The sequence below is a fragment of the Mirounga angustirostris genome, unplaced genomic scaffold (assembly GCF_029215605.1).
Source record: "Mirounga angustirostris isolate CCGP_5_RB_7025 unplaced genomic scaffold, mMirAng1.0.hap1 SCAF_14, whole genome shotgun sequence".
NCBI lineage: Eukaryota > Metazoa > Chordata > Mammalia > Carnivora > Phocidae > Mirounga > Mirounga angustirostris.
In genome coordinates, this window is record NW_026991722.1 from 67,601,660 (window position 1) to 67,627,707 (window position 26,048).

At 52.5% G+C, this 26,048-nt stretch overlaps 1 protein-coding gene across 14 annotated transcripts in view; it reads right to left on the bottom strand.

Moving 5' to 3' along the window:
* Positions 1-26,048, bottom strand: part of EP400 (E1A binding protein p400) — a 98,246-nt gene that overhangs the window by 62,250 nt on the left and 9,948 nt on the right. For 9 of the 14 annotated variants that reach the window (XM_064578168.1, XM_064578162.1, XM_064578159.1 and 6 more), the window contains 11 exons: positions 21,770-23,136; positions 20,091-20,201; positions 9,410-9,500; positions 7,959-8,066; positions 7,108-7,493; positions 4,811-5,101; positions 3,889-4,074; positions 2,326-2,466; positions 1,823-1,901; positions 1,037-1,086; positions 596-653 (listed from right to left, as the gene is read on the bottom strand). In XM_064578168.1, the coding sequence (XP_064434238.1) occupies positions 596-653; positions 1,037-1,086; positions 1,823-1,901; positions 2,326-2,466; positions 3,889-4,074; positions 4,811-5,101; positions 7,108-7,493; positions 7,959-8,066; positions 9,410-9,500; positions 20,091-20,201; positions 21,770-23,101 (2,833 nt within the window). In that variant the 5' untranslated portion in view covers positions 23,102-23,136. The remainder of the gene's footprint in view (positions 1-595; positions 654-1,036; positions 1,087-1,822; positions 1,902-2,325; positions 2,467-3,888; positions 4,075-4,810; positions 5,102-7,107; positions 7,494-7,958; positions 8,067-9,409; positions 9,501-20,090; positions 20,202-21,769; positions 23,137-26,048) is intronic. The other 5 variants (XM_064578166.1, XM_064578165.1, XM_064578170.1 and 2 more) reach the window with 3 other exon arrangements.

The window sequence follows — 26,048 nt, forward strand, 5'->3', positions numbered from 1 at the left end:
TCCAGCAAAACACGGAGTGATGTCAAACTTCTCATCCACCTGCTGACACCACAGCAGAAAAACCCAGGAGCAGGCTGTCCGGGGTCACGAGGACTCTTGTCATCGCCGTCAGGGGCCCCAGCCACCTGCGCGGCATGCCGTTCCCTCAGCTTGGCTCCCGTCCCGTGCAACCACCACCTCCACCTAGGTTGGCCCCACACCCCGTACCTCACCTCCAGCAGAGACGTGGCTCTGGGTGAGAAGAACCCACCGGCAACCTACGGCAGAGCCAGCCCAGCTACGGCCTGCCCCCCATCTGAGCACAAGCGCTTGCCCCCGGGGGCCCTGCCACCAGACCACGCCTTTTCTCCTGCCTGCCTCCACCCTTCCCTGCTGACTCCTCCACACAAACAAAACGTCCACGAGCAGCCCTGTGCTCTCCCTCCTCCACAGTCTGGCTCGTTTCTGCAGACCCCCTCCCAACCCCCAAGGCGCCTGGCCCCCGATGACACAAGTCACTGGGCCACCAGGCACCGTGACAGCATGGAGCAAGCACTGGGCCTGCAGTCTCAGAGAGCCCGCCCTGCAGATGGCAACAGAGTACCAGGAGACAGACCTTCGTCATCAGTCAGAGACGTGCTAGCTTTCCTCTTCCTTCCAGAAAACCCCGACTCCTGAAACAGAGAACAAAACTCGCAAACACAGAATGGGAAACCAAAGCAGAAACGTCTATTTCACACGCTCCCGGGAAGGCAGTGGCAAGCCCGGGACAAACACGCCAGCCCCCACTGCCGCCGGGTACAGGAGAGGCGCTGGGCAGCGGGCAGGTAGGACTCCATCCAGTCACCATGTCTTCCCTTGCCCCCAGATCAACACCCTATGGGAGCCTAACACTAAGAACCAAGCTTCTTCCCCAGAGTAAACCGACTCTGTAACGGAGGAGAACGCTACGGACGACGTTCACGCTTCTCCAGACAAAGAAAGGGACCCTGCTTTATCAGGCACCGTGTCTTCTCCACGGTTTCCCTCTTACCTAGTACGGTAGTCCTCAACTTACCAGGAAAGCTTCTGGCAACACATCAAGCCCCTTAGGCCTCGACTCTTTTCCTAGAGACAAGGAACATGATTCAGTTTCACCGGAGCTCCTGTGTAGGCCGCGCCCCACGGGCACCTCCTCACGGGAGGAAGACAGCAAGCGTGAGCTCCGCCTCCTTCCTCCGGGAACCGGGATGGCAACACACAGCCAACCGCCAGCCGCCAGCCCCGAGCCTACAGAGTTCTCTGGCAGCTCCCCACACGTCTCTGATCTGGAGAGGGACCGGGGAGCTAACCGGCAACGTGCATCTCGTATGCGCTCTACATCTCACGGGTGTATGAGTCTGGGCAGAGCCCACCGCTCCGCCCCCACCTCCTCACCGACAGACGGAGACACCCCATGCCCCCCGCCCCGTGACAGCCGCTCCCGCCGGTGCCTGGCACGCATCACGGTGTCCGGTGATGGGGAGGCGCTGCCGAGGCTGTGCTCCGACCACCGAAGTGCCCCACGGGGGCAGACGCCTGCGGGAGTTCATCTCAGTGTCCGGCACTGGCCACAGGGGACAGGAGCCCCAGTCCCAAGACGGCCCCAGAGCCGATCAGAGAACCTGGGGTGCCGACTCCCGCCAGCAAACCTCAGCGAGCTGAGGCACACAGCTTGAGCAGCTGCGTGGGGAGCGTGGCGTCGGGCAGAGCACGAGCCCGGTGGGGCGAGCAAGCGCCCCGGTGCCACCCCTGGGTAGCTGCGGGCGAGCAGGGAGGCCAAAGAGCCGTCGGGAACATGACGGCTTTTAAAAACGTATCCTACCTCTCCTGGGAACCTTCTGTAAGGTTAAGGCCTTTTTCCTTTTTTCTTCCAGTTCTACTTGTAGTTTTATCTCCACAACCTGAGTACAAAGAGTGGAATAAAGACGTCACTGAGGACGGACGTCACGGACACGTCGCTTCAAGTCACTTCAGATGAAACTCTCGGTTTGGCAGGTAGTCAGGTGTTGTGCAGCCACGTGCCACCCGAGTCCCACGGGGGCTGGGGGGGGGGGGCGTGCTCTGCACCAGGACACGCGCGGCAGGAAACCAGCCGCCCTCCGTGCCTAGCGCTCACACCGAAGGAAACACTGGACGGCCCCTCGCCAACCGCACGGAGCTCGCGGCCACGGCGTGCAACACGAGCACAGAAGAACCTCGGGCACACGCTCCTCTCCCAGTTGCCGCCGCGGGCGCGGCCTGCCTGGGCTAGCGCGTCTCTCGGTCAGGCACGGGCAGAAGGCACAGCCTAGGTTTTCAGGACCCCGTGCAAATTCCAGGATTTACCTGTTCAATATTTGACCAAAAACACTCTATTTCTCTGGCAGTTGAGGCGGCGATTCGTCTCAGTCGGTTCTGCTCCTCTTTCCTTCCCCTCTCCTCACGAAGCTTCTTTTCCTCGTGGTGGCGCACCGCGGTCCTGATGAGCTAGTGAACCAAAGGTCGCGGACTTGGCACCTTGCCGCGGCAGGTGGACGCAAGTGCACAGATGCGCAGGGGCTGCGCCTTCGTCCGCCTGGCGGGCGCAGGACACACGCCCACTGCAGCACCAACACCCGGCTTGACTTTCTACAAAGGGTTATTTTACTAAGTACGCTTGTTTTTCTCCAAAGAGCGTACCATACTGTGTTACAATCGTCTCTCCTCATCTGACGTACGACTAACACCTTTCCATCAAGCAGGGTAACTCTTCCAACAGGCATCCCCTGCACTGCATGAAGCAGTGCGACGCACTGACCCGCTAGGCGTGCAAAGTGTCGGGTGGGACGAGTCGTGGTTTCCAAGGCTTTTCCTTTAAATCCGATTTCCGGGACCCATGCTCCTACATCCTACCAGCAGTCCTCAGACAGGTGCTGAGAAGGACTTGGAAACAGACACGCTGTGAGCCTGAGCATGCCTGGCGTGGGCCCCCCACGCCGGGGGAGAGGCTCGCTGGGGGGGCCTGTTGGACACTGTGGCCGGCCCCCCTCCCACAGACTCCTCAGGGCCTCATCCTGGCCCAACCACAGCCCCGGCACAGAGCCTCCTGCTCGGGGTCTGCAGTCTCTCCCAGAGAGGGCAGCACCGCTGCTGAGCCCCGTCCACCTGGTGCCCACACGCTCAGGACCATCCTCCTTTACAAAGAAAGCATGCCTCAGGAGCAATCGGGTTTTTCTGGATTCCATGCATCTGATTTGAGACCCCCGCCTACGTAGGGAAAGCAGAGTTCAGAGAGGGAGGTGGTCAGCAGGGCACACGGGACCTCTCCCCAGGCCTGAGAGCAAGGGAAATGAAAAGAAAGCAGCTCCGCCCCGAGGAACAGACGGTGGTGCAGTGACGTGAGAGAAGCAGGGCCCAGAGCCATCTACACGCACGCGAGGACAGCTGCTTCGTACTCTGAGACCTAAGGTTTCTGGAACTCTGTCCCTTTCCGCATTCCTAGTAGCGGCAGCACCATCTGCTAGAGACTCCCCAGCACTGGGCGTCTGCTTTGGGACCAGGACGGGCCCCCAAGCTGCCCACCAGCCGACCAGACTCTCTGCTCCCTCCCAACCCTGCGCCTCCTCGGCTCCTGCATGATAACATCCCCAGCACCAGCCTGGGCCTGGGGGCTGCAGGCTTTCCAACCGCCAGGAGAGGCTGGCAAGACGCGGCACCGAAATGCAGGACGTGTCTGCCCCCCAGTGTGCACGCCGGAGCTCTGCAGACAGCCCCTCACAAGCAAACCGCACCGCACACTGACTTCCTAACAGTGCCAGAGCACTCTTCGCGTTTCGGGGCCAGACCCCTCCGAGCGGGCCTGGACGCTCCCACGTCCGGCAGTGTGAACGAGCGCCCGCCCACAAGTGCCACCGCGCGTGCCTCACCCACCTTCCTGGCCGCGGCCATCTTCCACCTCCTCTCCTGGGCAAAGTCTGTGGCCATCCACTGCATCTCCTCCAGCAGGTAGTCCCAGTGCGATTTGGGGCGCGGGGCCTCCTGCAGTTTGGGCAACCGCCTGAGGGACCACAGGCCTTCTTTCCTCAAATCTGCTATTCGCTGATGGATCTGGTTTTCCTGCAAGGAGCGCAGGGGTGGGGTGCGTCCCCACGGGATTAGTAAGTGCATTCCGCTAGTTCAGACCCCAAATTCGGGAAGCCTCGGTAGCAAAGACAGGACTGGACGCAAAGCTCGAAAGTGGCCCTAGAGAGGTCAGCAGGCATGCCCCCCTCCCCAGAAGCAGGGGAGGCAATGGCCACACCCCGTCTCCAAAACACAGACAGAACACACAGGCCACTGTCCACACCAGAGCACTTGCAAGGGGAACCACACAGGCCTGGCCCTTGCTCCAAAACCACTGGGAAGGGCAGGGACAGGCCACACACTATCCCTGAGTGAGCACTGGACAGCAGGGAGCACTAGGGTTGCAACACCGGTCTTGCTATGTTCAATTCCCCCCATGAAACTTAAACAACTGCTTAGTCACCCCACAAACGGCAAGCGCTAACTGGGGTGCCGGGCCACGGCCACACCGGCCTCGGCGGTCCTCCCGGCCCCGCCCTGCAGCCCGGGCCTCACTGCCTGTGAGGGCGGCACAGAAAGCATGTGCCCCCAACAAGCCCACTTCCACCAGGACGGGAGAGGCTTCCCGGCTGTAACCCTGGTTTCTAAGTGGTCAGAAACCATGTCTGACTGTCCTCATTACCGAGTGCTCGGTATTAAACTACCGCATGCTTTGCAGAAACTGAAATCAAGTAAGCTTCACGAACTACAGCACGTTTGACAACCTTCTCGGCATTCTACGTGCGCTTACCAACGCTATCTGTTCTGCCACCTTATCCTGAGAGCTGTCTTGGGGCGGAGCGGCATTCTGAGCTGGGCTCTGTGGTTTTGGGGGTGCTGACACGGCTGCCCCCGGGGACCGGGAGGTGACCGGAGACAGTGACTTGCTGGCTGCCGAGGAGGGTCTATTCCCTGCAGAGACCCGTGCGGGTGACGGGCCCGAGCCGCCGGCAGGAGCTGCGGACGAGGTAGAAGAGGCCGCTGGCGGGGGCCGCTGACAGGGCTGGGCAGGGTCCACGGGGGCTCTTGTCGACGCCACCGTCTGGCAGGCAGAAAACAGGCCGGCAGTGAACAGGAGACCTCAGCCCCCCTCGTGCAGCCACACGCCAGAGACCGCGTCGCCCACAGAGGTGCGCACAGGGGAGCCCCTGCCGCAGCGGAGCAAAGGAGTTAGGCGCACACAGCGCACGAGCACCCGCCCGACCATGCCCGCGAGTGTAACGTGTCCCTTCACTCCACAAAGCGGCACGAGGGGTGCGTCACAAACCCGGCTTTCATACGCCGTCTTATCCCATGGAAGCCTTTTCTTGTTTTTTGCTTTTTGTAGCTGTTTCTCCTGTTTAAATTATTTTTTAGAATTTTTAACTGCGTAAGCTTCTTCTTAACTGAAAAATACCGAGTGTTCATCTTGTACCTTTCCCTTGAAAAGTGAACACCGATTCCGCGTGCCCCTCTCACAGCAGGCAGTCCGTCAGGTTAAAACTCTGTGTACAGCAGGGGACTGCCTTCCACCCTGACTGTGGACAAAGCTGAGCTCCTACAGGAATGCTGGGCGGGGGGGCAGAGAGCAGAGAAGGCAAGGTGCTACCCACAACACAAGAGGCACGTCTGTAACCTGGAACCTGGGGAGGACACCGACAGAAACACTCTCTGTACCCAGGCAGTGTGCCATTTCTGCCTCCCCCTCACCTAGTCTCCTCCGACCGCGGCCAGCCTCCCGCTCTTGGGAGAAAGCTCCAGTGGCACCCGGCCAGAGCCCTCACCTCTGTCCTCTGGGGCTGCTCGCCATCCACAGCAGAGCTCAGTGAGGGCAGCGGAGACCTCGTGGCCCGCAGGCCTGACGTGTTTTCACGTCCCCTCTTTGGGGCCCTTCCCAGGAAACGTCTGCCAGCCCTACCCAATCTAGGAGGGACAGGTTTCCATGGGTTTTGTAAGGAGCTGATCCTTTCAACAACAAAGGCAAGTAAAGGAACCCAGGCAAAACGCCGATGCTGCCTGAAGTCAGCTGTGCGGCTCAATGAGACAAAGTACTGGAAACAGACTGTTTCCATAAAAATGTAACCAAAGCGGTGGTGGGTCCCCGGGGTACGCACAGAGCGGCCACGCAGGCCTGCACAGAAGGATCCAGAATCCGTCAGGGCGCAGTTAGCTCCACCAGCCACGGGCTGCATGATCCTGCCAAGTTACTTAAGCCACTCGGGTCTTTTTACGGTAAAACGGGGATAATAAAGATTCTACACCCTAGGCTTGCCGGGCAGAGAAAATAAAACGATGCCAATGAAGTCTCCCCACAGTGCCCGCGGCCCCGTATGTGGTGCGCACAGGGCAAGTATGCGGTTACCCCACCACCACACAAGGTCAAAGCTCGCCATCAATCTCAAATAGCCATAAAGCCCCTGACCTGAAAGCCCCCCTAGGAAAGCCCCGTGTTCATGAGGGAAACGGCAAGGGAGAGGGAAAGCCTTCCCAGCTGACTCAATCACACAGGCCAAGACAATTCTCTGAGAGCGCCACCTGCCGTCCCTGGGGGCTCCCGGTGGTTCGCACTCACTTTCGGGGACTCACCGCTCCTTAGGAGCGGCGAGCAGTTCCCCGTACACTTTCCCAGCACTCAGTAGGGAAGGAGGGGCGTCGCACAGCGCCCAGGAGGGGGAGGCGTCCGTGGGGGGCCCAGCAGCCGGCCAGGCCTGGACAAGCGTCCCCACTGGCTCGCTTAGCCATGCAGCCTGGAGCAGCCCCGCACTCCCACAGCCCCCCTCGCACACTGGTGGGCGGGCGCCTGCCACCCGCCCCGCATCCCTGGACGCATCAGCTGGGACAACGGCCGCGACGCCCTCTGCACGGCCGCCACACCACGAGCAGCAAGTAAACTGTGCTGTTCGCTGGTGTCTCCACAACGTAACGGCGGCTACAGAGCCGGACAAAAGAACGCTGGGCGACGGGCCGGTTCCAAGCGGACAGCAAGCCACCTGGAGGGCGGGGCGGCGTGCAGCCTACACCTGGCTTTTCTTCTGTCTCTAACCAACGGGACAGGCGCCCACCAAGTACCTGCGGCTGGGACGAGAGCTGAGCGGCCTGCATCTGCGCCTTCCCAGGCATCGGCGCGTGCAGGGCCTGCGGCATGGGCTGCGGTGGCGGAGCGGGCAGCTGGCTGGGTGGGGGCACGGGGACAGGGGCACTTGGCTGCTGCGTCTTCGCCGGGACCTGGAGCTGCGCGTGAGGCTCCACCACCTGCGGCTGCTGAGGGAAGTGCAGTGCTGGCGGCAGGGGGGCGGCGGGGAGGCCGGCCGGGGGCAGCCTGCCGGGGAGCTGCGGCGGCGGGGTGTGCAGGCTGGCGGCGTTCTGCACCGGGGGCCCCGTGGACGGGTCGTACTGCTGCTGGCTTGGCTTCTGTCCGGCGAGCTGAGCGGCCTGGGGGGCAGGAGGCATTCCTCCTACAAGACAGGAATAGCCCCAGCAGCGCTGAGTTTGGAGCCCGCAGCACCTTACCGCGCGGCGACCTCACGTCCCAGTGCTCGTCACAGACCCGTTACTCAGAGCCATCACGCACTCCAACGGGAAATTCTGCCGGCGGAAACTTCTCTTACGTTACCTCTGATGTTACGGATGAGCACACAGAGAAGGAAAGGAAGGCGCTCGGCCCCTGCAAGCCCGCACCAAGCAGGGCAGGCACGGCAACCAGCACCCCGAGCGCGGCAGCGAGCGGAGGAGGGGAGCCCAAGGACAAGGAGAGGCCCTCTCCCTGCCCGCACCGGAGCTCAGAGCCAGGCCCCAGCCCCAGAAGCCACTTTCACCGCCTGCCGCGACCGTGCCGGTGCCGGCCAGATGCCGGGCCACGAGGCCTCTCCCTGCACGCGCTCTTTCTGAGCTAGAAGGGTCAGTGCCGCGCTGGGCCTTACCTTGAGCTGTCGGCATTAGCTGCTGAAGAGGAACCCCTGCATTCGCCCCCGGGTGCTGGAAAACTGCCCCCTGGTGGCCCACTTCAAGCCGAGGCCGCTTAGACTGCTCTGGAATAATTTTCAGAAAAGGTGCAGTTTGATGTAAAAACAAAACCACAGAAGTAGTAGAAAAAACACGTGTCAGTGTCTTTATAGTCTTTGAACAGGGAGGCCCTTCCATATGTGAACCAAAATCCAGAAGCCAGAAAAGCCAAGGCTGGTCATTTCTCTCCATTAAAATTTCGCCCTGTAAGCAGCAGCCTCATACAAAAGCAAGGGCGAGTGACACCCCAGGCGACCGCCGTGTCTGCAGCACACGTGTGGGCGAGAGCCCGGCGGGCTGCCACGTGGAAAGCTCTTCCAAGTTCACGTGAGAAGTGCCAGCAACCAGAAACACAGAACGGGCAAAGAGCAGAAACGGCTGAGCAGAGGGACAGAGTCACAGAGAGTTAATGACACGGCAAGGGACCGAGCAACCTCATCCAAACTGAAGAGCTCCACAGCACAACAGAAGACTCGTGTTTACCCAGCGGATCAACAAAGACCAGAAGAGTGATCGTGCCTCATAAACTGGCCAAAGCACGGGAGCACCAGAAACCGTAGATGGGACTGAAGAAGGGCTGGCCCTGCTGAGGGGCCACGTGCGTCCCCCATGTGCTCTGACTGAGCACTTCCATTTCTAGGAGCTTCTCCCTTAGATACGGTGACAAACACGTCAAAAAAAATCTAGGAGTAGGAATTCAATCCCGTGTTCACGGAAAAAGGTGGTAACAGAAAGGACTACCGAGGGTGTGATGAGGGAAGGACCCCCATGTGCTCGGGGAATGCACAGCCGTCAGGAAGACTGTGGTCCTGAGCAGGCGGCCTAGGAAGTTACTGCTGGCGACAGAACAGGGCACAGGAAGCGCACTCCCATTCCCTCAGAATGACCGTGTGGAACAACGCAAGCCTGCGGGCAGGAGGTCCGGCACGCAGACGTCAGCAGCAGCTACCTCTGTGGCTGGGGAACAGGAAGGGAACACCAAAGCAGAGGGAGACTCGACTCACACCTTCCTCGACTGCCCACGTCTTTCACATAAAATGTGTGTTTTTATGATTTGAAGAAAAAATTCAGTTTAAAAAATACGAGTGACAACTTGGAAAATAAGGCAGTTTTACCCTCAATCCTACCATGAGGACCCATGAGGACTAAGAGCCCACCAGCGCACAGAAAACCGCACTCAGTGGGCAAACTTCCACCTTCAGGACACACACATACAGCCACTCACATGTTCTCTTCAGCTGATAATCAGCACAAAACAATTAATTCTCAAAGTGGAAAGAAAGTCACCCAAACTAAGCACGTCAGCGTTCATGTGGCCGCTACGCTGTACGTCCCCTCAGGCCACTCGGGCCGGTGCTCCAGGACGTACCTGCCGGGGTCCCCGCCTGCTGCCTCTTAAAGGGGTCCGTCTCTCCCACACTGCCGGCCCCCGCCACAAGGGCCCCTGCCAGAGCTGGCTGCTGAAAGAGAAAACGAAAACATGAGACTCTGATCGTGTAGGTGCCTTACAAGAATGGGTATGAACTAAACTATCGTAATTATTCCACACACTGGCCTCCCTACTCTCTAACTGGAGAAATGTGATCTGCCCAATGCGTGTGATGTATGTTTATACACAATAAAGAACTTGAAGTTCTAACTTACCTCTGGAAGAAAAAAGGACTCGTGAAAGATCTTACTCTGGTTTTAAATGGAGTCCCTCCCTATCAGTGCAGATCTACATTCCCTCAGAAATGAACAGAGACGGCACGGGACTGGCCAGTGTCGGGAAACACCAGTCCTCAATCTGACAGCTGAGCCTCCCTGTCAGTCACGCTGCCTGTCATCACTTGCCCCCCAAGACACAAAAGCTGAGTAAGAAAAAGAAAGGTGGACAATTTCTTCCTCCTGGAAAATGACACGAAAGCCCTACTTGGCAGACAGCGATCTGATGAACTTGTCACCTGTGACAAGCGAGCACCCCACCTAGCTGGGTGATGCTGGGTCACACGCATCCAGGTGACGTGCACTCTGCTGACACGGAAAGCTTCTGGCACACACAGGAAGTGGCCGAGTCGGGGCGCCCCACGCCTTCGCATCTCTGTACCATCCTTGAGGGGCTGCTAGGTGCTAAGGATGACGTTTGCCAAGCACTAGTTGCTAACTGTTTTCAGGGTCCCATTCTGTCCGCTCTACTTAGCCAGGCACTCTAAGTGCCGAAGTTACACACGCCAACACCAGGTAAGCGCCCCCCGGGGGGGTGCCTCTCCGCCAGCACCCCAGCCACACCGCAGGTCAGGGCCCCCCGTGGGGACAGGTGCAGTGACTGACTGAGGGGGAAAGCAAGCACCCCTATCTATGTTTAGTGAAGATGAGGGCAGGAAAGAAGAGAGGGAGGGGAAAGGAGGGAGGAAAGAAAAGAATGATTTGAAAAACACACGGTATGTGAATAGTGGTTATCTCTGGGGATAGGATTATAGATAATTTATAATTTGCGTGTGTACACTTCTCTAGATCTTCCAAATATCCTACAATGAACACATACTTTTATAATCAAAAGAAGGTTTTGTTGTTTTTTTTTAAATAAAAGAAACTGATAAAGGGTTCTGTGTCCAGTAATGGCCAAGTGATTCCTATTAGACTGCATATATTCCAGACAGACATGAGCTCTGGAGAATGGGACTGGACGCCTGAAAGAAAGGAATGGAAAGAGGAGAGGTTTACAGCTTCACGGCATTTGGCGTGACGGCAGGCCCCAGCCTGTGCTGTGTGGACTGGCCCAGAACCAGACACACAGAGCCTCACTGGCTTGAAGACCACTAGGACAGAGAGCACGAAACCACCCCGAAGGAAGGGGGAATCACCCCAGGAGACAGCTGGGCACAGGGAGGCCCCAAGTTCTCTCCCGAATCTCTGGCTGGCCCCTAAAGCGGGCACACAGACTCCAAGCACAGGCCAACAGAAGCATACCAAGATTTCAGGTGCTCCACCTCAGGGGAACTAAAATTCAGCAACGTTAACTACGAAAGCAGAAATGATCAATACTCTTCAGAAGACTAACAAAAACCGGAGTCCCTACAGCCTCTCATTCATGACATCCAAAATCTCTCCCAAACACAAAGACACAAGAAAACATGAGCCACACTCAGAGTACAGTTCATGCACGCGAACCCCACGCAACGCAAATGCTGGACTTAGCAGCAAGGATCTGACAGTGGCTTTAAGAAGTATGCCCAAGGGCGCCTGGGTGGCTCAGTCGGGTAAGCGACTGCCTTCGGCTCAGGTCATGATCCTGGAGTCCCGGGATCGAGTCCCGCATCGGGCTCCCTGCTCGGCGGGGAGTCTGTCTCTCTCTCTGACCCTCCCCCCTCTCATTCTCTCTCTCAAATAAATAAATAAAATCTTTAAAAAAAAAAAAAAAAAAGAAGTATGCCCAAGGACATAAAGAAAACATACTGCAAGAAGAACAAGAGAAAGAAGAAACTATTAAGAAAGAGAACCAAATAGAGATGCCAGAACTGAAAAATAAACTATCTGGAATACAAAGTCCGTGAACTGAAAGCACAGTGTCGAGAGAGGACGAGGAGGGGCAGACTCGGCATCCCTGGACGGAGCTGGGCCATTGGGGCGGTGTCGCGCCGTGTACGGGTGGGAAGATGACAAGAGCCAGGCCGAGCCCAGGGGACGCACACTCACACTGCCCAGTCATCCCCTCCAGGCTGCACAGCTCCCAAAGGGGATGGAAAGTCTTCCCAAAAACGGTGCCAGGGGACTAGGCGTCCACAGGAAAAGGTCGAAACACTGGATGTCACTGAAATAAACAACTTATGCTCATCACAGACACGGGCAGGGAGGGCCGGACTCTCTTCTCCCGCCTTCCTCGCTGTGGTCCACCCCCCACCCCAACACCCCCCGCCCCCGGACTCTTGCCTTCAGAATGACTCTGCTTTCTCTTACACTGTCTTCCTGAGTATTCTACTGGGAAACATACTGCAGTCTTTAAAGTATAAACTTGAGGGCGCCTGGGTGGCTCAGTCGTTAAGCATCTGCCTTCGGCTCAGGTCATGATCCCAGAGTCCTGGGATCGAGTCCCGCATTTGGGCTCTCTGCTCAGCAGGAAGCCTGCTTCTCCCTCCCTCTGCCCTTCCCCACTGCTCCTTCTGTCTCTCTCTCTCTTTCTCCCAAATAAATAAAATCTTAAAAAAAAAAAAAAGATAGCATTAGTAGGGTAAGGTCAAAGAGCTACAATTATCCATTTTCTCTAACATCATAAGCACTGAAAAGTAATCTCCAATGAGGATGGTTGTTTAAAATCTAAATAACAAATAAAATAGTATTTTTTTGTATACAACTGCACTCTAGCAGAATACAACCTCAAAGGCTTTTAGAAATGAAGTAATAGGGCGCCTGGGTGGCTCATCTGGTTAAGCGACTGCCTTCGGCTCAGGTCATGATCCCGGAGTCCTGGGATCGAGTCCCGCATCGGGCTCCCTGCTCAGCGGGGAGTCTGCTTCTCCCTCTGCCCCTCCCCCCTCTCATGTTCTCTCTCTCTCTTTCTGTCAAATAAATAAATAAAATCTTTAAAAAAAAAAGAGGGCGCCTGGGTGGCTCAGTTGGTTGAGCGACTGCCTTCGGCTCAGGTCATGATCCTGGAGTCCCGGGATCGAGTCCCGCATCGGGCTCCCTGCTCGGCGGGGAGTCTGCTTCTCCCTCTGACCCTCCTCCCTCTCATGCTCTCTGTCTCTCATTCTCTCTGTCTCAAATAAATAAATAAAATCGGGGCGCCTGGGTGGCTCAGATGGTTAAGTGTCTGCCTTCGGCTCAGGTCATGATCTCAGGGTCCTGGGATCGAGTCCCACATCGGGCTCCCTGCTCCTTGGGAGCCTGCTTCTCCCTCTGCCTTTCTCTCTCGTTCTGTCTCTCATGAATAAAAAAAAAAAAAAAAAAAAAAAAAAAAATCTTTAAATAAAATCTTTAAAAAAAATTTAAAAAATTAAAAAAATTAAAAAAAAAGAAATGAAGTAATACACACATGAACTGAGAACTCTATATTTATTTGTAGAGCTTAATTAGCAACTGATTAGATTACTATTAAAAGTCCTTTAACGGGCGCCTGGGTGGCTCAGATGGTTAAGCATCTGCCTTCGGCTCAGGTCATGATCCCAGGGTCCTGGGATCGAGTCCCACATCGGGCTCCCATCTCAGCGGGGAGCCTGCTTCTCCCTCTGACCCTCTCCCCTCTCATGCTGTTTCTCGCTCTCTTGCTCTCTAAAAAATAAAATCTAAAAAAAAAAAAGTCCTTTAACTAGTTACAAATAATGAAATTCATCCTGAGAATAGGTCTTAAACTCTTGTTCAGAAGGCACAACGGTGCTGACCAGGCCAAAATAACACCGGGACCATCTGCGTATTTCTAGCAGCGCTTTTACCTAAAAACAAAGTGACAATATATAGTAAGTACCGTAAAGATACTGAGACTTTCCTGATTCACTAATGCCGCTCCTGTGAGTTTTTCCTAAATAAAAAAGATATAACTTAAAATTAGAAAAGTAATTTACTGAATTGCAGTTCCTCAAAATTATGGCATATTAGGAGCTGCTAGAATGAGAATTATTAAAAGTGAGTAATACCTAAGGACTATTTGTTAAATGAAATAACATTTTCAAAAAGTATAAATACACTCGGTCAACTGGTACAGATGTAATATAAAAGATATTTGGGGGTGCCTGGGTGGCTCAGTTGGTTAAGCGACTGCCTTCGGCTCAGGTCATGATCCTGGAGTCCCGGGATCGAGTCCCGCATCGGGCTCCCTGCTCGGCGGGGAGTCTGCTTCTCCCTCTCATGCTGTCTCTCATTCTCTCTGTCTCAAATAAATAAATAAAATCTTTAAAAAAAATAAAAATAAAAAAATAAAAAATAAAAGATATTTGGGGCACCCGGCTGGCTCAGTCGGTGGAGCCCGTGACTCTTGATTTCAGGGTTGTAAGTTCAGGCCCCACACTGGGTGTGCAGATTACTTAAAAACAAAACAAACCAAGCCAACAAAAACTTCTGCATTAGAAGGATGGAATCATGGGTAACTACTCATTTTCTCTAACAGAAAAATCACGGCAAGGCGCTACTTATGATGGATTTTCTTATAAATGAACACACATACATACATGTGTATCTGCATACACGTTACTTTACCTAGAACACCTGCACTCAATAGTACTCCCTCAAAATCTTCTGGAAGCAGACAGAAATACAGAAAGTTCTGACCTTACTTCTAGCATTTCATTAGTCAATACAGATTGGTCAATTTAAAAATTCTACAACGGGTTGTAAATAAAACTCACACTGAGATGTTTTTTCCAAGGAAAACAAGGGACATGTTTTCTTTCTTTTTTAAAAAAATATTTTTTTAAAGATTTTATTTATTTATTTGTCGGAAAGAGAAAGAGAGCACAAGCAGGGGGAATGGCAGGCAGAGGGAGAAGCAGGCTTCCCACTGAGCAGGGAGCCCGATGCGGGACTCGATCCCAGGACCCTGGGACCATGACCCGAGCCGATCGCAGACGCTTAACCAACTGAGCCACCCAGGCGTCCCAGGACATGTTTTCAACTCTTTTCTGACAGACTCCATTCTCCTATTTCCTGAGAAACCCACTAGTGTTTGCCTCCAAGATCTGTAATTCAAACTGGAGACCCTTGGTCTTCCTCTATTAGCCTCTTAAATATCTGATTATGAAATATATCATACATACAAAAGAAATTATAAAACATATGGATGTGATTTTAAATGCACAGTAAAATTATTAGAATTTAAATAGTGGAACAAAGCTGTCACTGAACACTGTTCAACTTTTCTGTTTGAAATTCTTCATAATAAACTGTGGAGAAGAAAAGTAGAAAAATACACAAAGTTTAAAAGAGTGATAACAGGGGCACCTGGGCGGCTCAGTCATTAAGCGTCTGCCTTCGGCTCAGGTCATGGTCCCAGGGTCCTGGGATCGAGCCCCGCGTCGGGCTCCCTGCTCGGCGGGGAGCCTGCTTCTCCCGCTCTTTCTGTCCCTCCCACTTGTACTCTCTCTAATAAATAATTTAACAAAATAAAAATAAAGCAGCTGCCTGTGTACTCGTCACAGGCTCAGGAAACAGACTGCTGCCCGTGCCTCAGACCCTGGGCGCCACGAAGGCACCCACTTCCTGAGCTGTGTGTGAACATCTGGGGATGCTGTCACTTGCAGACTCATCTCCACACCGTATCTCCTCTGGCTTTGCTTCCTAGACAACTCCCCGCACGCCCCTCTGCTCCCCCAAGTCTGGCCGAGCCCCGCACACAGCCACGCGCTGGCACTGTGGCCAGCCCCTTCCCTACTGATGGCTCTCGTCGACATCCCTCTGTACGAATGTGCACGATCCACTGATCTGTTCTCCCTGCCAGCGGACATCCGGCTCTTTCCAGTAACACTATTACAAGCAGTGCTGCCAGGAAGACTACTATGGCTGGTTTCCGGCAGAGACACTCAAGAACTTCTTACAGCATGCTGTCGGGACAAAGGGCCTGCCCGTGCTCACCTCTTCCAGGTCAGGCAGAACGTTTCCAAACATCTCCGCACTACCCTCCCATCGAAAGTAGATGAGAATCCCACTGACCTAAATCTGCAGATTCTGTCCAGTTTAATTTCTGGTGATCTGGTGAGTGTGATGGCAAGTCACAGTGGTTTAATCTGTGTCACCATGGAGGCCACACATCTGTTTCATAAGCTGACAGGTACCCCTTGTCTTCCACTGTCCCACTGTCCTTAGGCAGATACTTACCGACATGGTCTAGAAACACAATAATACATCACATTCCATGAAGCATTAACAGGAGAGATGCCCCGCCAATACATGTTCTCACAATCTCAAATGTAAAGGATCTTATCTTCAATTGTGTCAAACTCATCACAAGAAGCAACTAAATATCAGGCTCAAATTATTCTTCCCCACCAAAGGGGACCAGGCCCCTTGCAGAACCGACTGATTCTGGGCTAGATCAAGGAAAACACAAGACGAACCTTAAATATTTTGTGCCAGCAAGTAAGGAAGGGCTCAGAGAGTGACCAGGATATGTCAACAGTGCATGAGGACCAGACTGAAGGCCTCCACTGGGTCAAAACACATGGTAACAGAAGGGGGGGCGCTGGGCAGCAGATGATGGAGGGGGCACAAGGAGACCTGATGGGAGTGGGCTACACTGGCACTTGACAAAGTCCACAAGCTGTAACACTTAGGATCTGTGCCTTCCCCACCAATAAATTATACCTCGATGTGATAAAACTCACCTTCTTCACAGACCCAAGAAGAAAAATCACATGATCATGCGAACAGATGCAGAAATACCAATGGACAAAATTCAATATCCATTCATGATAAATACTAGAAATAAAGAAATCTCCTTCACCTGGTAAAGGGCAGCTACTATCATACCTGACTGACAGCGAAACACTAAATGCTTCCCCCAAACATTAGGAAGAAGGTAAGAATAAGTATTCTGACCATTCCACTTAGCGCACTTGGAAGTCCTTGGCAGGGCAATAAGGCAAAAAGACAAAAATAAATAAAAGGTATATAGATAGGGGGAAAAAAAAAATCTTGCTTTTCTTGGCAGACATGATTCTCTATGTAGAAAATCCCATAAAATCTACGAAAAAGCTCCAAAAACTAACAAACGAGTTTACCAAGGTTGCAGAATATAGGTTCAAATAATCACCTGTATTCTTACATACCTGCAATGAACATCTCAATTTTTTTTATTTAACTACCATTTACAATACCACAGAAAAACTGGAAAATACCTGAGTATAAATCTAACAAAATATGTACAGAATTGGCATACTGAAAACTACAAAACACTGATGAAACAAATCAAAGACAACCAAAATAAAGGGAGAGATATGCCATATTCCCGGACTGGAAGATTCAATATTGTCAAGATATCACTCCTCCCCAAAAGTGGTCAACAGATTCAATGCAATCCAAATCAAAATTCCGCAGATATCGACAGAGCAGATTCTAAAATCTCTATGAAAATGGAAAGGAACTAGAATGATCAAAACAATTAAAAAGAAAAAAAAAGAAAAAGAAAGAAAAGAAAAAGGTTGAACTCACACTGATTTCAAGACTTACTACAAAGCTACAGTGGCCCAGACCGTGTGGCATTAGCAAGACAAACAGATGAAGGGAATTCCGGAGAGTCTAGAAAGAGACCCACAGAGACAGGAATCAGCTCATTTTCAGCAAAGATGCAAGACCAATATATGGAAACAGAACGGTCTTTTTAAGAAATGGTGCTGGAACAACTGGAAATCAACATGCGGAAAAGCAAACCTCCACGTATGTCTGCCATGTAATACAGAACCTGACTCAAAGGGGATCGTGGACATACATGTGAAACACAGAACCATACAAGTTCCAGGAGAAAATACAGGTTTCTGTGACCTCGGGCTGAGCCAAGAGCTCTTAGACAGGATGTCAAAAGCACAATCTATAAAACCAAAAAAATGATAAAATAGACCGCATCAAAACATAGAGAGAGAGAAGGACAAGCTTTAGAATGGGAAAAAAACATCTGCAAATCTGTATGTGACAAGGAGCTTGCATTCACATCATACGAAGGGCTCTCAAATCTAACAGTGACACACAGGATTCAGACCTTCCCAAAGAGGATACGCAAACAGCAACCTCCGCAACGGGTCGCAGACCAGAGATGAGCAGGGAGGACGCACCGGGGCCTCCCCTCCACTGGGGGCAGCAGAGCGCAGCAGGGCACAGCCAGGGCGGGTTTGGCGGTTTCTTGTCACCTCGAACCTACACCTCCTACACCAGCCAGCAATCTGCTGCCGAGGTGTGTCCCCAGATGAAACAAAGGCCTAGGTTCACACACACAAACCTCTCCGGAACACTGACACAGCTTTACTCCTAAGTAAACAACATCTGACCTTCAACGGGTGAGCGGAGACCGACCAGGCACACCCAGGCCGCCGAACACCGCTCGGCACACGGCATGGCGACAGACGCCACATGTGGTGCGACTCCATCTAGACTCCTCACATTCTGGGAAAGGCACACTCACAGAGGCAGAGAGCAAAGGCTCCGGGAGGCGGACAGAGCTGTTTCTGGACCACAATGGTGGCTACACAACTGTCGGGCTGGCAAAACTCAACAGAACTACAGACGAAAAAGAGGGAGTTTTACCGAATTAAGTCTAAATAAATACTATTAGTGACATAACCCAATGATTGAAATAAAAATCCACATATGACTATGTAAGTGGAGGAAAAGGAAAGCGCACTGGTAACAGCAAGATGCCAACCAATCAATGCATTAGGGACAACTGAGCTAGAAAATCCATTCTGAAAACGGATTCTGGCCAGATGGTGGAATTAGTGGCTGAAAGTTTAATGAGATACAGGATATTTACAGAGTCTCAAAGTATCTTCCCCAAATTATTTATCATTTGCCAAAGAAAAACTAAGAACCTTCCACGGCAAAAGCCTGCTGGACACCAGCCTCACCAAGTGGTCAAAGTGAGCATCACCAGTCACAGGACACTGACCTCATGGCCTCCTAATATGGCAGCACGAGCCGTGCACAGCGTCACTTCTGTGGTATTCGCTCAAAGATACAGGGCCCAAGTCAGACACAAGGAAACGTCAGACAATCCAGTATCAGAGGACATTCTATCAAATAACTAGCCTAAACTCAAAACCGTGAAGGTCATGAAAGACTGAGGAGCCGGCCCAGATTAAAGAAGACTGAGGAGGCGTGACAACTATGTACAGCAGGCGATCCCAGTTTGAACCGCACAGGTCCACTTACACGCAGATTTTTTTCCATACGGAACAGTAAATGTATTTTCTCTTCTTCCTTATGATTTCCTTCCCTCCAGCTTACTTTACTGGAAGAATACAGTATATAAAACATATTAACAGACAACATATGTGCTAATCGACTAGGTTATCGGTAAGGCTTCCAGTCAACAGCAGGCTAACAGGAGTTAAGTTTTTGGGGAGTCAAAAGTTGTACGTGGCGTGTGTGGGGACAGTGCCCCTGCACTCCGTAAGGGTCAACTCTATAAAGGACACCATCAGGTCAAGACACAAAAACTCCGTATGAGCTCTGGCTTAGTCGTGGTCCTGACGTGACTTGAATCGCGTCAGGTAAGAGAATACTCTCACCTAAGGCACGCGGAGCATCGGATAAAAGTGCGTGACGCGGTATCTGCAACAGCCTGTCGCCCAGTTTGGGGGAGACGTGTGTATACACATACAGCAGAGTGAACACAATACAGGGGGGCAAAAAGTGCACATCTGGTGAACCTGGGTAAAGGGCACAAAGGGAGTTCTTTGGAAAACTCTTTTTGCAACTTTCACATATGTTTGAAATTACAGCAAAATTAAAAATAAAAGAGTTTAAAAAAATAAATGTATCACCATGAGATGAAACTACTCTCCAAAGCAAGAACCATCCATTCCCTCTTGGGAGAATCTGACCTGTCCTTTCAGGTTCTTGGCATCACTGATGTAACACTGAATGATTTCGTTTCCAAACAATTAACGCTACTCAGTCTGCACTCAGTGGACACCCGGCTGGAGCCTAAGGTCCTGACTTCGGCGTTTCTTCCAGCTGCGGAAAATATCAAGTTACCACCTGCTTAGATCTTTTTTTTTTTTTCGTTTTCGTGTTGCACTGTTCTTAAAAATACAGATAGAAGACACAGGAAAGAACCAACATTTAAAACACAGCACACAAGGAATCCTGAGTACACATTCAACAGGACTCTAAGTATTAGGTGACAGGCATGCGAAGGCTACACTGCATCACACTCAACACAAAAAGTAAGAATGCATTAAAATCCGTGTTGTCATTTACTCATGCAACTTAATTTTATCATCTTATATGCAGGAAGACTTTTTCATTTTTTAAAAATAAGGAATGGGCTCTGGAAAAAAATGCTGGAGAGCAAATAGTAAAATTGAAGGTTAAAATATCTGGATGAAGGAAAGTTTGGGATGAGGCTACATTTGAGAACCATCGAAAAGTACCTGAAGCGGTTGCTGCTGGGATGAAAAAGCAGCAGAAACATTTGGCGGAAGCTGGGTTGCTATAGCAACAGGAGTACCAGTCTGCCCATCCTTTCCTGTCACAACTTTTACCTGAGAGGAAATATTTTGAGAAAAAAAGGCAACATAATTTTTAAGACTGCTCGAAATTTTGTCAGAATTTTAATGCTGATAGCTCAGTGACGTCTGGTGTTTAAAAATGGAAAGCTTTTTTTTGCATGAAATCCTGTAAAAGGACACCGAACTGACTTATGGTGGATTTACAACCTAACGACCTAACTCCAGTGCGCATCCTGCAGGAACTCCAACGTGAGCTTAGATTCTGCAACTTCCAACTATAAACAAGGGAACGGCAGGCAGTCTCTGAGCAGCAAAGCCCTCACGCCCTCACAGGCCATCTGCACGGCAGCCACCCCACTGCCTGCCGTGTGTGGGTCTATCTCAGCAGGAAGGTGCAAAAAAGGGGAGTCAGGTCTCCTCATTAGCACAGATGAGGGGGACTGAGCCTACAGACAAAACTGTGTACAAACAGAGAGAGAACTGAATTTCACTATTTCATGGCAACAGAGGTGTAATCCTCAAAATAATCACATAAACTTTTTGGAAAATAAAAATGATCCTTTCTGGAAAGGGTGTTAAAGAAAACACAAAATGGCAAAGCCACACAGATACGTCCATAAATCTCAATGAGGACGGCAGAGCAAAGAGACCAGCTTTTGCTCAGCAAAGGCTGATTTCTTTGCAGGAGAAGAGCTGACGAAGAGTCAGATTGCTTTAGCTGTACCGTACAACAAAGTAAGCTCCACCAACATACTGCAGACTACACGACACAAAGGCACAAAATACAGTGCGTTACGGTGTCCCTCACCACTGCCCTGGCTGAGTGGCTCCTTTTTCAGGAAACACAAGTAGAAGGATCTTAGGAATCACTACAGTATTGAAAAATCTCAAATGCGGGATGTATGAAGCACCCATTCCAGGCACCCCAAAATTTCACTATCTAAAAAAGATTCTACGTTAAATATCACTCAGTAGGTATTTGCACACATGTGAGTTCAAAATACCTCAAATTGGAGAGTATATCTAAAAATGCAAAAATTCTCCCAGTTTTTGCCGTAACAACTGTATTTCCATCATGAAGACACCACAAAGACATGCCTAGTGATGTGGAGTCATGACTGATACACTACAAAAAGCTAGTGACTCCAATCCCTGTTTAAAAACCACATGTGTGGTGTTTTTAGTGGTGGACCAGTGTTAAGTAAAATGGGAAGTCTACACAAGCAGCCATAAGGTGTCCACACCTCCAACCTCAGAGCTGGACGAGACCCACAGCCCCATCTGACTACGGGCAAGGCTGGGTCACGCCAGGCCAGCCTCTGGAAACTGGATGGCCTTGCTCTGGATCAAAGTGCTCAGTCCTGGACCAGCACTGCTCACAGGGCTGTCCTGCACCTTCCTCCCGACATCCAGAGCAGCTCCTCCCCTCCGTGCAGGAAAAGACCAAAATACATCTTCAATCTTACTCCTGGATCAAATCCTTATGAAACCACGTCCTAGAAACACCCCAGGCTCATAGGTTAGGTTATGTTTTATTTACGGTTGCCTAGACTCAAATCTGCAAAGCATGGTCCTCTAATTATTAAACTGCTGTTTCTCACCTCGTCATTGATAACCTCAGACTTTTCTTCCTCCTCCTCCTCCTCCTCCTCCTCCTCCTCATCCTCCTCCTCCTCCAGGTCCAAATCATTCTGCCTAAGATAAGCTTGCAACGGGGCATAATGCTTCTTCTTGAAAGCCAAGAAATCCATCATGTTCCCTTGAAGGTGTTGCAAGAAGAACAGCTCAATCAAGTACTCCTTGAAGGCCTCCTTCAGCGCCTCCATCTCTCTGTAGTGGTAGTCCAGGCACTGCTTCCTCATCTGGGCCAGCTCCTGAGAGGCCGGGGGGATCTCCTCCAACTTCTTGGGGGCCTTCCTCACCCCTGCACTCCCCGCAGACGTGAGAGGAAGACTGGAGAGGCCCGGGGGCACCGCAGTCCTGGAGGGGCTGGTAGGGGGCGGTGGGGAGGTCATCCCAAAGGCCGAAGCCCCCCCGACCCCGACCCCGACCCCAGGGAGCAGGGGTCTGGTCAGCGGCGGCCCCTGCAGCACCTGCTGCTGCTGGATCAGCTGCCCCTGGATGATGCTGCTGATCTGGGGTGGCAAGCTTGCCGTGGTGATGTGGCCGGGACTGGCCAGGGGCTGCAGGCTGGCCGCACCCGCAGCCGCGGGGCTCTGGGGCCCCAGGTGGTGGACAGTGCCCCCAGACTGTGCGTGGGGCTGTGACAGTCTCCGTTCTCGGACCGCGATGGGAGCCCCTGCATGCTGCAACTGCACCTGGGTGCCCGGAGCCATCTGAGCAAGGCCCGAGCTGTCTTGAAACACAAAGTGCCCGCCACTAGACGGGCTCAGGCTCATCTGCCTCACTAACACGCTGGCGTCCACGAAGCCCCCGGTGGGACTGCTGCTGCAAAGGCCCAGGCCAGGGCCAGGGGTGCCCGCCCGCACGCTCTGCAGGCCCGGCCCCGGCCCGGGACTGGGCTGGGTGGGACTCTGAGTCTGCACCTGTTGGGGTAGAGGCGAGGTGACCTGGATGTACGACGGAGATCCATGCTCAAAGCGCCTCTGCTGGGCACTGAACTGGAAACCTGGAGAAGTGGGGCTGGGGAGCGGCAGAGGGGCGAGCGTGATCTGCGGGTTTCCTCCCACCACTGGGCCAACGCTCTGAAGGGCGATGTTCACGTTCTGCCCGGTCACGGGACTCCTATTCATCAGCTGCTGAACTTGGTAACCAGGAGACTGAGGTGCGGATGGGCTGGCCGACGGCGCGAAGGGCGTGGCAGGGGACTGGGGTGGATTTGGGTGGGCCTGCTCTTCTCCTTCGCTGCTGGCGAAGGCCCTGGACCTCTGCAGCTGGTGCTGGACACTCTGAGGGCCGCTGCCATGGTGCATTATCGCCCCCCTTTTTAATCCAACTTAATGTTCTCCTGAAAAATCAAAGTTAAAATCAAGTTACTTGAAGACAATTGTAAGCATCTGATCAGCACTTACTACGAGTACCATTTAGCAGCACTGGAGAGAGAGGCTGAAGGTACGTTCCGACCGGCATCTGACGCAAATGAGTCATGAATTCTTATCGAGCCATGAAAGAGATGGCACTGGACACGATGCCCCTCAACACACATGAGCAACAGGTCCTTCTGGGTCACTGCTGGGACCCGTAGGTGCGTCATCCCGGCCAGCTACCGTGAAAGGTAACCAGCATCGCTAGCTCAAGGCCAAGCAGGATCTGAACTGAGCACTGGCACTTGTGACCAGTACGTTTCTTCCCAGAAGCCTTCTCCTAGCCTAGTGGCCCCGCTCCATTCCCACATGCAGGGGGGCTGTTTGCCTGTCTGTCCTGGGGGAGGGACAGCACCCTACTCGCCGCCAGGCACCAGGAGGCAGTCAGTGACTGCTGCCAAATGCAGGCACAGGCTGTATGCTGCCATCACCCATCACCAGAACAGAACACCCCACCAACCTCTGGGCTACACCAACTGCAAACACACACAGAGCAACCATTACGTGTCAGACCCTAAGCTCCTGAGGGAGAGAGCCCGGGCCTGGGCGCCAAAGCCTCGCCTTAGACCTGCAGTAAGAGCCAGGACAAAACAGGAAGGCGTCTCGAACCTCAGACAGAGAGGGAGAATGGCCAGGACTCGGGCCCACGCTCTGGGAGAGTCTCCCTGAGAGGTCTGCAAACTCTCTGGAGCTGGTACCATAGCTTCAAAGAGGCTCCCAGCCCAAACAGTGCTTTGTGCAGAGGCCTAGGGAGGTGCTGGGGGGAGTGGAAGACGTGCTGGGGGTCAGCTCTCAGGATGGGGCTGAGCAGGGGGAGGCCAGTTCTGAGGTGGGGCCCCGGAACGTTCCCCAAGTCAGACCCAACTAGTCTCGGTGTCTGCGAGGGACAGGTTCCCTGCAGGCCCCGGGGGCTGTCTACTCCCCACTGAGGCAGGGTCACAGGGACAGAAATATCCTTCCTCCACTGGAAAGTCTCAAGTCAACTGACACACCTCACTCCCCATGTCCTGGTGTTCCTGCCACCCTGCCCCCAAAACAAGCAAGACAGCTGGCCCTGTCATCCTCAGGGCATCACAAGCTATCTCACAGAAGACAGGGATAAAAACATCAGAAACCAGAAGTTACAAAAGTTACAGTGCGAAAATACATATACACATGGAACCAGTCCTGAGACAGATGGATACGTGGCATCAGAAGCTACAGAACGGAGGGGTACTGGGGGTACACAAATCAGTGCCTATCTACGCAGCAGAATAGGCGCTGTCTGATCTAAAGGCTACCTCTGAAGACAGAGTCCCAGGATCGTGGCAAGCTGCAGCACACACGTCTAGCAGGAAGTCAGGGGAGGAACGGCCGTCGTGGGCAGCCCACCAGCGCCCTCCCACCCTCGCCCCCGAGCAGCACAGCGGCTCAGGGCCGGGGGCCCAGCACGCCCACTGCCTTCAGAACGAGCTTCTGCTCCTGATCCTTGTAAACAAGCACACGTGACACACACACGCACGAGGGCGTATTGAGGATTATTTCCTTAGAATACGTTCCCAGAACATCAAAGGTGCGCAAGGAGAGAGAACAAAGGCCAGAAACCAGCTCTCCCACATACAACAATTCACAGAACCGGGGGAATGTACGAGCACCGCACGAGCAAAGACACAGACTGAAAATCCTGTTTAAATCCTCACCACAAGTCACTCACCAAAACAAACGAAGCATCTTATAAGGTAACATCCCAAGTTTTATACCAATTATAGAAATGTGAAAACAGAAATACAAAGAGAATACAAAAATGAATACTTACTAAAGCTCTGAAGGGAATTCAAGTTCCTAAACTTAAAACAGTAAAGTTGTATCTGAAAAGACAGATGGATTTGAAGACATGCAAAATTTAAAAATGTTTAAAACTCAAAAGTAAGGGCGCCTGGGTGGCTCAGTTGCTTAAGCGACTGCCTTCGGCTCCGGTCATGATCCTGGAGTCCCGGGATCGAGTCCCGCATCGGGCTCCCTGCTCAGCGGGGGGTCTGCTTCTCCCTCTGACCCGCTTCCCTCTCGTGCTCTCTGTCTCTCATTCTCTCTCTCTCTCTCAAATAAATAAATCTTAAAAAAAATTAAAAAAAAAAAAAGAAAAGGGCACCTGGTGGCTCAGTTGGTTGAGCTACTGCCTTCGGCTCAGGTCATGATCCTGGAGTCCTGGGATCGAGTCCCGCATCGGGCTCCCTGCTCGGTGGGGAGCCTGCTTCTCCCTCTGACCCTCCTCCCTCTCATGCTCTCTCTATCTCATTCTCTCTCTCAAATAAATAAATAAAATCTTTAAAAAAAAAAAAACAACTCAAAAGTAAATCATCAAAATCCTGAATATCTGGGGTAGTTATGACGGGGAGCTACCACTAATACTAGAGAAAGCACTCATACAAACTGGAAATCCCTGCAATCCCACAGAAAAGTGGAATAAGGACGAGAGACAGTCTACAAAAAAAAAGCATCTACTTAACCAGCTTGAAGGAAAACGTCCAACCTCAGCACTAATAAAAGCAACACAGACTGAAATAAGCATCTCCCAGATCCACTTGGCCAAGATGCTACGTCACACAGCTGATGCCCTGCCAACCCCGCTATGGGGGTGTGGGAGGCAGACGGGGACACAGAGCAGAGATCTCAAAGGGCTCGAGCCCAGAACATGCCTGACGGGGTGGGCGGCAGGGCTGGGAAAGCAGAAGCGACCCCGTCTCGCCCCATGACCTTTGACCTAGTCCTAGTCTCTCTGGAAGTCTCTCCTGAGGAAATTCACCTGCCCATTTTTCTAAATTGTGCATAAGAACGTGCACTGCAGAATACAGTAAAA